Source organism: Dromiciops gliroides, chromosome X (genome assembly GCF_019393635.1).
Source record: "Dromiciops gliroides isolate mDroGli1 chromosome X, mDroGli1.pri, whole genome shotgun sequence".
NCBI lineage: Eukaryota > Metazoa > Chordata > Mammalia > Microbiotheria > Microbiotheriidae > Dromiciops > Dromiciops gliroides.
Window position 1 is genome coordinate 26,972,255 of NC_057867.1, and position 13,154 is coordinate 26,985,408.

The 13,154-nt window shown below is 37.6% G+C and overlaps 1 protein-coding gene across 1 annotated transcript; it reads left to right on the forward strand.

Annotated features, from left to right (window-relative positions):
• Window positions 1–12,162: 12,162 nt before the first annotated feature.
• LOC122733893 (GATA zinc finger domain-containing protein 15-like) lies at window positions 12,163–12,660 on the forward strand. The gene has a single exon (XM_043974606.1). It carries the CDS (start codon window positions 12,163–12,165, stop codon window positions 12,658–12,660), a length of 498 nt encoding a protein of 165 aa, XP_043830541.1.
• The last annotated feature ends 494 nt before the right edge of the window (window positions 12,661–13,154 follow it).

Genomic DNA, 13,154 nt, shown 5'->3' on the forward strand with positions numbered 1-13,154 from the left:
TACACAGTATTTAGAATTGAGTGAAAGAAGAGGAGGACGGGCAGCTATGTGGCGCAGTGGATAGAGCACCGGCCCTGGAGTCAGGAGGACCTGAGTTCGAATCCAACCTTGGACACTTAATACTTACTAGCTGTGTGACCCTGGGAAAGTCACTTAACCCCAATTGCCTTACTAAAAAAAAAAAAACAAAAACAAGAAGAGGAGGAGGAGGGAGGCACTGATTACAGACAGTTTGCCCCTGGAATTTAGGATGGTATCTGGTAGGCAGGAAGGTGAATAGGGAGGAAGGATGGAAAGAAGTGAGAAAAGGGGGGGGGAAAACATTGATTAAGCATTTTTACTCCGTGCAAAACACTCTAGTAAGCATTGGTGAGCTGAAAAGAAAAGCAAGACAACCCCTGCTCTCAAGGAGTACACATTCTAATAGGGCATTCAACACATGTAAGAGGGTCCAGCTGCAGGGAAAATGGAAAGGACCAGAGGTCCTTAGGGTACTGCTTTGTTTTTGTTGTTGTTGTTGTTGTTGTTGTTTTTTGGTTTTGCAAGGGGCAATGACGGTTAAGTGACTTGCCCAGGGTCACACAGCTAGATACTTATATCAAGTGTCTAAGGCCATATTTGAACTCAGGTCTTCCTGAATCCAGGGCCAGTGCTTTATCCACTGCAGTACCACCTAGATGCCCACCCCCACCCCATAATGTTATTTTGAAATAAAACCATATCCATTTCTGATATTGAACCATTTGAGAGTGCCAAGGACATTGGTGGCATGGTAGCATCTAGGGAGGGGTTTTAATGGGCCTGGAAAAGGCTCACATCCTTAACTGCTTGGTGATACCCCTCTCTTCCTGCTTGAGATTTGCTTCAGAGGACAGAGATGCTTTCACAGTACAGAATAGCATTAAGAACAACTTTGAATTAAAAAAAAAATTTTAAATACCAACTTTGAAAAGATTTTGTATTTATACTCAACTCCCCAACACAGGAAATGCCACTTTCTAAGGGAAAACATTGGCTTTTGAGCCAGCATCAAGCTCCACTCTTCACTTTCTGTATTGTGGTGACACCTTCTGGCTATTTGGCAATTCGATAGGCTTTCCCTGGAAATAGAATTTGAGGTACAGTGTAATCCACTGGGTGGCAGCAGAGGCCTGCTGAAAGAGATCTGAGGAGGCCATCTAGTAGCTTCCTCCATCTTAACCTGGAAAATGGTCACCCACTATTTATTTGGAGACCTCAAATGAAGGAGAAACAATTTCTATATTCGTTCTTCACTTTTCTTTTAAAAAAAATCATATTATTAGCTTTCTTTCCTTTCCTTTTTCTTTCTTTCTTCCTTTCTTTCTTTTCTTTTCTTTTTTTTTTTTTTGCAGGGCAATGAGGGTTAAGTGACTTGCCCAAAGTCACACAGCTAGTGTCAGGTTTCTGAGGCCGCATGTGATGAAATATAATGGGATTTAGCAGATACTCAAAGACCCACCTGGAGATTAATCTAGACTGATTGAATCAAGTGAGAGTGATTGACTGCTGATTAGCCTACTTCAAGTTAACTGGATTGTAACACAGTTTGGAGACCGCGAAGGGATTGCTAAACCCCTCAACCTTCTGATCTTCACATTGGGTAAGAAATTTTGTTTGTAAGTTTCTCCTATTTTCTTTGATTTTATGAAACCACAATATAGATTTTAAACATCACATGGATTTGAACTCAGGTCCTCCTGAATCCAGGGCCAGTGCTTTATCCATTGTGCTACCTAGCTGCCCCCAGCTTTTGTTTTTAGAGTACCTTCATTTCTGAGTATATCCTTCTCCTTCCACAGAGGAAAATGGGGTGGAAAAAACAATTCAGTAAAACAGAAAAAAAATCAGCCAAGTCTCACAATATATGCAATATTCCATACCTATCCCCCCCCCCCACCAGCACCACCTCTGCAGGGAAGAAAGCGAGGTGCATTTTCTCAATTTTTCTTTAGGGTCAAAACTTGATAGTTATAATTAGTGTACAGTTTCTGGTTGTTTTTCACTGTTATTCTTTCCATTGGAATTGTTAGATTCATCGTAGATATTATGTTTCTAGTTCTGCTTACGTCACTCACATCAATTAGTCTTAAGCTTCCCTAAATTCACCCTATTCCTTATTTCTTACAGCACAGTAATATTCCATTAGGTTCACACAGCATGATTTGTTTAACCATTCTTCAATCAGTTAATCAAAGAACTTTCCAGTTCTTTGCACACACACACAAAATACATAGGAAATATGGAACTTTCATTTATGTCTTTGGACTTCCTTGGACTATTTGCCAAGCAATATCCTCTATTCTTATATTTCAGTATATGAATATGATTTCATCCATGGGGATGCTCCTTGCAAAGTTTCTATCTACCCTAGCAACTCATCATCATTTTCCAGTAAATCTTTTTTTTTTCCTTTGGGCAGGGCAATGGGGGTTAAGTGATTTGCCCAGGGTCACACAGCTAGCAAGTGTCAAGTGTCTGAGGCCGGATTTGAACTCAGGTCCTCCTGAATCCATGGATGGTGCTTTATCCCCTACACCACCTAGCTACCCCTTCCAGTAAATGTTAAGTGGTGGGTCCAGTCATTCAGTTAACAAGCATTTATTAAACAGCAGCTAGGTGGCACAGTGGATAGAGTACTGGCCCTGAAGCTGGGAACAACCAAGTTCAAATCACACCTTAGACACTTACTAGCTGTGTTGACTCTGGGCAAGTCACTTAACCCCAATTGCCTTAAATATCCAGAACCATCTCCAGTTTACCTGATATAGATCTTGCCACTAGACCTAGATGACTCTGGAGGAAAGAATGAGTCTGGTGACCTTGCACAGCCCTGCCTCACTTAAATCCAATTCAGTGCAAGTCCTGACATCACCTCCTGATGACATGGTCCTTTTTGAAAATGGAGGACAAACAACAACAATTTATTAAATGCTTACTATGTGCCAGGCACTATGACAAACTTCTAAGAGTCGGGAATACAAAGAAAAGGAAAAAAATGGGCCCTGCTCTCCAGGAAGTCACATTGTAATGGAGGAAACAATGTGAAAATCAGTATGGATAGATGTGATAAAGTGTAAATGGGAGGTAATCTCAGAGAGAAGGCACTAGCAGAGGAGGACTCTGAAGGCCTCTTGCAAAAGGTCGGGTTGGAGCCAAGTCTCGAAGGAAGCCAGGAGGCAGACGTGTTGAGAGAGGACATTCTAGACAAAGGCTCAGAGTTGGGACATGGAGGGTCCTGTGGGAGGAGCCACAATAGGGTCAGTGCTGCTGGATCATACATAAAGATCAGTAAGGGAAGAAGAGATGGGAAACTAAGAAGTGGCCAGGCTGTGATAGGCCTTCAAAAGCCAAACAGAGGATTTTATGTTTGATCCTAAAGGTAATAGGGATCCACCAAAGTGTATGGAGTAGAGGAGTGATATGATCAGACCTGTGCTATAGAAAGATCCATTTAGCAGTTGAATAGTGGATAGAATGATGTGAAGAGACAGGCAGATACATCAGAAGGCTATATCACCACAGTTCAGGAATTCCTTTTTGCAAATATACAGAGAACTGAGTCAAATGTATAAGAATAAAAGTTATTCCCCAGTTGATGAATGGTCAAAACATATGAACAGGCAGTTTTTAGATGAAGAAATCAAAGTTATCTACAGTCATATGAAAAAAATGCTCTAAATCACTTTTGATTAGGGAAATGCAAATTAAAAGAACTCTGAATTATCACTTCACACCTATCAGATTGGCTAATATGACAGAAAAGAAAAGTGATAGATTTTGGAGAAGATGTGGGGAAATTGGGACACTAAGGCATTGTTGGAGTTGTGAACTGAACCACCCATTCTGAAGAGCAATTTGGAACTATGCACAAAGGGCTCTCAAACTGTGCATACCCTTTGACCTAGACATACCAGTATTAGATCTATATCCCAAAGACATCATAAAAAAGGGGAAAGGACCCATATGTACAAAAGTATTTGTAGCAGCTCTCTTTATGGTGGCAAAGAACTGGAAATTGAGGGGATGCCCATTAGTTGGGGAGTGGCTGGACAAGTTGTGGTATATGAATGTAATGGGAATACTTTTATTAAAAAAAAATTTAATTAAAATGAATGTAATGCAATACTATTGGGCTGTAAGAAATGATAAACAAATGAATTTCAGCAAACCTGGAAAGACATGAATTGATGTTGCGTGAAATGAGCAGAACCAAGAGACCATTGTATACAGTATCAACATTGTGTGATGATCAATGAGCAGAACCAATAGAACATTGTACATAGTATCAACAACATTGTGTGATGATCAACTGTGATAGTCTTAACTCTTCCCTGCAATACAATGATCAAAGAATGTCAAAAGATTCATGGTGGAAAATGCTCTCCACATTCAGAAAAAAGAACAATGGAGTCTGAATGCAGATTAAAGCATACTATTTTCACTTTTGTTGTTGCTTTGTTTTTGTTGTTGTTTATTCCTTCTTGCATGTTTTTTCCTTTCGTTCTGATCCTTCTCTTACAACATGATTAACATGTAAATATGTTTAACATCATTGTAATGTATAACCTATATCAGATTGCTTGCTGGCTTTAGGAGAGGGGAGCGAGGGAAGGGAGGCTGGAAGAAAAATTTGGAACTCAAAAAATATCTGTACATGTAATTAGAAAAAAATATTTAAATAAATTTTAATGGATATTAAAAATATATATTTACATGTAACTGGGAAAAAATGAAGTACTATTTTTTTCTCTATTTTTTCTGGGGCAATGGGAGTTAAGTGACTTGCCCAGGGTCACACAGCTAGTAAGTGTCTGAGGCTGGGTTTGAACTCGGGTCCTCCTGAATCCAAGGCTAGTGCCTTATCCATTGCGCCACCTGGCTGCCCCCAACGTTGTCCTTTCTTATTCCCTTCATTTTCCTGAATTCCCCGAGTCCTGGCTCCCAAGGTCAATGATGACATTGATTTCTTTCCTTTCCTAGCTCTCCTTCTTAGTGAATCAACTCAATTCTTCCCTGTCCTCTTCTCTCCTGTTCCTTTATCTTATCCAAAGTCTTGCCAAGCCTTAACTTTGGGTCACTCCTAATGTTTGTTCCTACTAAACAAAGCTGGAAGAAATCACAAAACCATTGTAACTGTATCCATTACAAATGGATGCTACAATACCCTTTGACCCAGCAATACCACTCTTGGGTCTTTTTCCCAAAGAGATCATAAAAAAGGGAAAAGGACCCACATGTACAAAAATGTTTATAGCTGCTCTCTTTGTGGTGGCAAGGAATTGGAAATTGAGGTGCTGCCCACCAATTGGGGAATGGCTGGACAATATATGTAATGGAATTCTATTGGGCTGTAAGAAATGATGATCAGGCAGATTTCAGAGAAACCTGGAAGGACTTGCATGAACTGATTATGAGTGAGATGAACAGAACCAGCAAAACATTATACACAGTATCATCATTATGTGTTGATCAACTGTGATAGACTTGATTCTTCTCAGCAATACAACGGTACAAGATAGTTCCAAAGGACTCATACTGGAAAATGCTCTCCAAATCCAGAAAAAAAGAACTGTGGAATATGGATGCAGATTGAACCATACTATTTCTTTTGTTTTTGGTGCTGTTGTTTTTCTTTTTTGAGGTTTTTCCTTTTTGCTCTTATTCTTCTCTTATAACATGACTAATGCAGAAATATGTTTAATGTTATTATACATAATAACCTATATCAGATTGCTTGCTGTCTTGGGGAGGAAGGGAGAGAAGTTTGAAACTAGAAATCTTATAAAAAACAAATGTTGAAAACTGTCTCTACATATAACTGGAAAATAATAAAATACGTTTATAATTTAAAAAAACAAATGGATGCTACAGAATCTCAACTGGGCCCTCACTGGAGGCTTCATCCTGTGTGCCAGTGAAATCTTTGGGAAGGCTGGACTGCCTTTTGGGGGAAGGGAGGACTAGTAAAAGAATGTCAGAACTGGGAGAGACCAACTACAATGTCAGAGGGACTATGACGTCAATGTTCATTCTGCTAAGTCACAAAATCAGACACACACCACACTGCACATTTTGGTGCCTAAGTCACATGGTGTTTATTGAATCTCTACTGAGTGCCTAGGTGGAGTAACAGCTAGCGTTCATTTGCTCATCAGAACAACACTGGGAAGTAGGTACTATTACTATCCCCACTGTATAAATGAGAAAACTGAGGCCCACATGGGTCGTGACATGCCTAAAGTCATATAACAATGATAGTGATAAGAGAAATAAGAAAAAGAATGGTGACAACAATATGATGCTAGCTAGTATTCATAAAATGTTTTTAAGGCTAGCAACATACTTTATAAATAAAATTTCATTTTATCCAAACAACATCATAAGGTAGGTGTTGTAATTATCTCCATTTTACATATGAAAAAACTGAGGTAAGTAAAAGTAAACTGAGGTAAAGTAAAGTGACTTGCCCAAGGTCATACAGCTAGGAGCAGCAGCAACAGCAGTAGTTGCTGGACTGTCCAGCATGATGTGCCCACATCAAAGAAGGCACTGTGCTGTATGAGCAAAGCAGAATTGCAGTAGCTCAAAAGAAACATGAGATGTGCAACGAGAATAGAAGTAACGATATTAATATTATTGTTAATTAAAACATTAATAATTAATACCATTAATAATTATTATAATATTATAATCAAAATTCCTATCATGCTTTGATATTTACAAAGCACTTAATTATAAAATTTTATCTTATTTTATCCTCATCACAGCCTTAGAACATTTGTAACATTATTATCCTCAATTTATAGTTAAAGAAATTGAGGCAATCATAGGTTAAGTGACTTGCTTACGGTAATACAGCCAACAACAACAAACAACAATAGCTAGCATTCATACAGTGCTTTATAGTTTACAAAGAGCTTTGCAAAATAATATCTGATTTTACTTAAAAAAAAAAAAAGACCAAAAAACAAAACAAACGGCCGCTAGGTGGCGCAGTGGATAAAGCACTGGCCCTGGATTCAGGAGGATCTGAATTGTTCAAATCCGGCCTCAAGACACTTGACACTTACTAGCTGTGTGACCCTGGGCAAGTCACTTAACCCTCATTGTCCCACCAAAAAAAAGTCCAAAAAAAAAAATCTCATTTCATTCTTGCAACTACTCTGGGAAGTTAATGCTATCATTATCCCACTTTACAGATAAGGAAACTAAGGCAGATATAGGTCAAGCTACTTGACCAAGGTAAAATACCAAGTCACAAAGATATCAATAAGAACAATAACAATTTTGGTAATGATAATAACCAAAATCAACAACAATTATAGTAATAACAAGAAGCATTTATGTAATGCCTTAATGCTTATAAAGCCCTTTCAAAATATTGTCTCATTTTTGTCTCAACTCTGGAAGGCAGGGGTTATTATTGTTTCTACTTTGTAGATGTGGAAACAGATGTATATAGAGGTGAATTGACTTGTCAAGAGTCACACAGGTAGTAATAATAATAATAATGATATTAATGGGGGGCAGCTAGGTGGCACAGTGGATAAAGCACAGGCCCTGGATTCAGAAGGACCTGACTTCAAATCCGGCCTCAGACACTTGACAGTTACTAGCTGTGTGACCCTGGACAAGTCATTTAACCCTCATTGCCCCGCAAAAATTAAATAATAATAATGATATTAACAACAATAATACTCATCAATATTCCTATATTGTTATAAAGCTTCCAAATTGCTTCACAATGGGCAGCTACGTGGCGCAGTGGATAGAGCACTGGCCCTGGAGTCAGGAGGACCTGAGTTCAAATCCGGCCTCAGACACTTAACACTTATTAGCTGTGTGACCCTAAGCAAGTCACTTAACCCCAATTGTCTCACTTAAAAAAAAAATTGCTTCACAAATATGACTTCATTTGATACTCGGAACAATCCTTAAAGTTAGGTGCTATTAGTAACCCCACTTTACAAATGAGAAAACTAAGGCACACATAGGTCAAGCAAATTTCCCAAGGTCACGTAGCAAGTGACAGTTGTACTGGAAATGCTCCTATTAAAATCAATAGCAATAACAACTATAATAGACATATTGAATGGAATAATAAGTGGCCAGCATTTCCATAGCACTTTAAGTTTTCCAAAGAGCTTTACAAATACTATTCCTTTTATCCTCATAATAACACTGGGACTTTAGTGATGATATTATCCCCACTTTACAGATAAGGAAATTGAGACAGGGGTCAAGTGACTTGTCCAGGGTCATACAGCTATTATATTCTCTCTGAAGGACTTTGGAATTGATTGTGTGACATGGGTGGCACCCAGCATCATGTATTTACATCAGGCATGGGTTTTTTTGTTTGTTTGTTTGCTTTTGTTTTTTTTTTAGTGAGGCAATTGGGGTTAAGTGACTTGCCCAGGGTCACACAGCTAGTAAGTGTTAAGTGTCTGAGGCCAGATTTGAACTCAGGTACTCCTGACTCCAGGGCCGGTGCTCTATCCACTGTGCCATCTAGCTGTCCCTCATGTATTTACATCAAAGAAGGTGCTGTTCTCTATGAGCAAAGCAGATTTGCAGTAGCTCAAAAGAAACCTGAGATGTGCAAATTTAGAGAATCCATCCCAAATGTTCACATGGATTATTTGTGCCTGACCTGTGGTAGAGCATTCCTAGCTCATTTTGATCTCAGCAGCCACATTTGGAAACACTGTAACTTGACTCTAACATAGTGATGTCATTTTTGGTCCTCTTCAAGCATGAAGGACAGCAACCAACCTACCAACCAGGGTCATACAGCTATTAGTAGAAGGAACAGGAATGATAATGCAGAGGAAGAGGATAATAATAAGAACAATAGCAGCAGCAGCACCAACAACAACAAGAACAATAACAACCACCACCACAGTCACCAGTCATGTAGGGCTTTAAGGTTTACAAAGTTCTTTTTTTTTTTTGTGAGGCAATTGGGGTTAAGTGACTTGCCCAGGGTCACACAGCTAGTCAGTATGAAGTGTCTGGGGCCGGATTTGAACTCAGGTCCTCCTGAATCCAGGGCCGGTGCTCTATCCACTGCGCCATCTGGTTGCCCCTACAAAGTTCTTTTTTAATATTATTTCATGAGTCTCAGAATGATTCCTGGAAGTGAGTATTTTAACTCTCCCTAATTGGCATATGACAAACCTGAAGCAGAGGTCAAATAATTAGCCCAGGGTCACACAGTTAGTTATAGTTGTAAAAATAGTAGTGATGATAATTGTAATAGATGTTGTGATGTTAATAAAATGGTAGTTTTAATATTGGAATAGTAATAAGTAATAATCTGGTATTCAGAGAGTACTTTGAATTTTTACCAATATTATCTCATTTTATTCACAGAACAACCCTGGGAGGTAGGGATTATTCGTATGCCAACTTTAAAGATGTGAAAAGTGAGGCAAACCTGAGTCAAAGGACTTTGCCAGGCTCATATAGCAAGTAATAATGATAGGAACAATAGAAGCAGCAATAAAATAAGAGTGATCATAATAATAGCTAACATTTATCACTTTAATATTTACAAAAGAATTTACAAATATCTAATTTTATCTTTATAGGACCCTTGGGAAGTGGTTGCTATTATTATCATTTCTTTATAAATGAAGAAGGGGACAGCTAGGTGACAGTGCAGTGGATAAAGCACTGGCCCTGGAGTCAGGAGGACCTGAGTTCAAATCCAGCCTCAGACACTTGACACTTACTGGCTGTGTGACCCTGAGCAAGTCACACAACCCTCATTACCCCACAGGAAAAAAAATGAAGAAACTGAGGCAGATATTGGTCTTGTCCTGAGTCACACAGCAAACACTAACAATAATTTTATTATTAACAATTATTATCATATTACCATTATATCCAGCATATATGGAGCATTATAATGTTTGAAAAGCACTTTATAAATATTATGTCAGTGTATCCTCAGAACAAGTTTGGAATGTAGGTATTACTATTATCCCCATTTTGCAAAAGAGAAAACTAACGACCCCATAGATGAAAGAAATTGTCCTGGGTAGTACAACAAATAATAATAATGTTAAGACTTAAAGCAGCAATAATCATAAAAAATAATAACTGTATTATTATTATTTAAATAAAATTTTGTGTTCATATAGCACTTTTTGCTTGTTTGTTTTTGTTTATTTTTGCAGGGCAATGGGGGTTAAATGACTTGCCCAGGGTCACACAGCTAGTAAGTGTCAAGTGTCTGAGGCCAGAATTGAACTCAGGTACTCCTGACTCCAGGGCCGGTGCTTTATCCACTGCGCCACCTAGCTGCCCCCACATAGCACTTTTAATGTTTACAAAGAGCTTTATAAATATGGTTTCATTTTGTCTCACAACAACCCCAAAAGTCAAGGGCTTGTGTCTACTTTACAGATGTGGAAATGGATGGATATAGAGGTGAACTGACTTGTTCGGGAATACAGCTAGTAATAATAACAGTAATTATATTAACAGTAACAATAATAATAGTAAAAAATAGTCAACATTTCTATAGTGCTACAAGGTTTGCACATTGATTTTTTTTTAATTTTTTGTGGGGCAATAAGGGTTAAGTGACTTGCCCAGGGTCACCCAGCTAGTAAGTGTCTATTGTCTGAGGCCAGATTTGAACTCAGGTCTTCCTGAATCCAGTGCTGGTGCTTTATGCACTGCACCACCTAGCTACCCCAGCACATTGCTTTATAAATATGACTTCATTTGATACTCAGAATAAACTTAGGACAGAATTTCTATTAGTACTACCACTTTAAAAATGAGAAAACTAGGGAGCAACTAGGTGGCGCAGTAGATAAAGCACTGGCCCTGGATTCAGGAGGACTTAACTTCAAATCCGGCCTTGGACACTTGACACTAGCTGTGTGACCCTGTGCAAGTCACTTAACCTCCATTGCCCTGCAAAAAGAAAAGAAAAGAAAGAAAAACAAAAAATGAGAAAACTGAGGCAGTCATAGATAAAACAACTTGCCCAGCATTATATAGCAAGTTACAATGATGCTAGAAATGTTATTCTAAGAACAACAGCAATAAGAGCCACAACAAAAATAATAAAAATGAATAAATAATGGGATAATGATGTGGTGGTGGTGGTGATAATGTAGGCCAGAACTTAAAAAGCAGTTCAAGCTTTCCAAAATACTTAAAAAATATTATTTCATTTTATTCTCACAGCAACCCTAGAAGTTTGGGGATGCTATTATCCTCACTTTACAGATAAGGTAGAGATCAAGTGACTTATCCAAGGACACATAGCAATTAGTAAGAGTAATACTGACAAGTATGGAGGTGATAATAATAATAAGTATAGTCAACACTCAGGCAGTGCTTTAAAGTTTACAAAGTCCATTACAAAAATTAGTGTCATATGATTCTCCAAATGATTTTTGGAGCTAGGTGCTCTGATTATCCCCACTTTACTTGTGATGAACCTGAGGCAGAGTTCAAATGACTTGCCCAGGGTTCCAACACAGCTACTTGTAGTTATAATAGTAATAGCAATGATAATAGTATAATGTTAATAATGTTAATAATTCAGAGTTAATATTATTAATAATAAATAGTTAATATTTAACAATGCAATAGCAACAATAGTAACAGAAGGATAGCGATAGGGATAGTTGGCATTCATTAAGTGCTTTGAGATTTGGGAAGCCTTTTATAAATGTTATCTCATTTAATTTTGGAACACTGAGAAGAAGGTGATATGAGTATCTCCACTTTATATTTGAGAGATACAAGGTAGACCAAAAGTCAAAAAGAGGTTTCAATATTTAATAACTCCTTTTTTGTTGTTTTTAATTCACAATACCATGGCATCATGTACAGTATACATAGGAAATGAATTTACATTATGTGTGAAAAATCAAATCCTATAAATAGCAAAAAGTAAAGAAAAAATTATTTTCAAAAAGTTATTAAAACATTGTGACTTTTGGCACACCCTATATAAGACAGAGATAGGTAAAGTGGTTCATTCAGAATGACACAGCTAGTCTTTGCTGTAATTGCAATGAAAATAGTATTAGTCAAGGTAATGGGATAATAATGATAACAATAATACCAATAACCATAGTCACAGAAATAGTAATAGTCAAAAAAAGAACAATGACATTAATAGTAGCGGTAAAACTAGTAGGAAAAGCAATAAGAATCACAAGAGAAACAGTAAAAGCAACAAGAACATTAACAAAAACAACTGTAAAAGCAACAATTATAGTAACACCAATAGGAAAAATTAGCAACAGCAGCAAGAGCAAGAGCAAAAGCAACTACACCACCAACAGTAACAACAGCAACAATCAAAGCAACAGAAACAGTAACAGCAAAAGGAAGAGCAACAACAGAAGTAACAGCAACTGTAACATCCATAGCAAAAACAAAAGTAATAGTAACAATAACAGCAAGAGCAAAAGTAACAACAAAAACAGTAACAGCAAGAACAACAGCAATAGAAACAACAAATGTAATAGTAACAGGGATAGTAACAACGGCAACAGCAAGCATAATAGCAAAAGCAACAGTAAAAGCAACAACAAAAGTAACAGTAAGAGTAACAATAACAAGAAAAGTAAAAGTAATACTAACATTGAAAGTAACAGCTAGAGCAAAAATAACAGTAACAGCCACAGTTATAAATAACAGCAATAATAATAGTAGCAAATGACAGCAACACTATGAGTAACAAAAACAGCAAGGGCAAAAAGTAATAATAACAACTACAGCAACAGCAAAAGTAAGAGTAACAGTAAAAGCAACAACAAAAATAACAGTAATAACATAAAAAATGGCAAGAGCAAAAGTAGCCACAACAGCAAAAGCTACCACAAAAATAAAAATAACAAAAGGGGGCAGCTAGGTGGTGCAGTGGATAAAGCACCAGCCCTGGATTCAGGAGGACCTGAGTTCAAATTGGGCCTCAGACACTTGACACTTAGTGTGACCCCAGACAAGTCATTTAACCCTCATTGCCCCACAAAAAAATAATAACAAAAACAGCAGTAATAGTAAAAGTAACAGCAAAAAATAAAACTAACAAAAATAACAGTAACTATAATAGTAGCAGTAACAACAGGAACAGCGAGAGCAAAAGTAACAGA

What these genes read in the sequence shown, in the direction of transcription:
- LOC122733893 (XM_043974606.1), top strand. Translation starts at nt 12,163, where the DNA reads ATGACATTAATAGTAGCGGTAAAACTAGTAGGAAAAGCAATAAGAATC.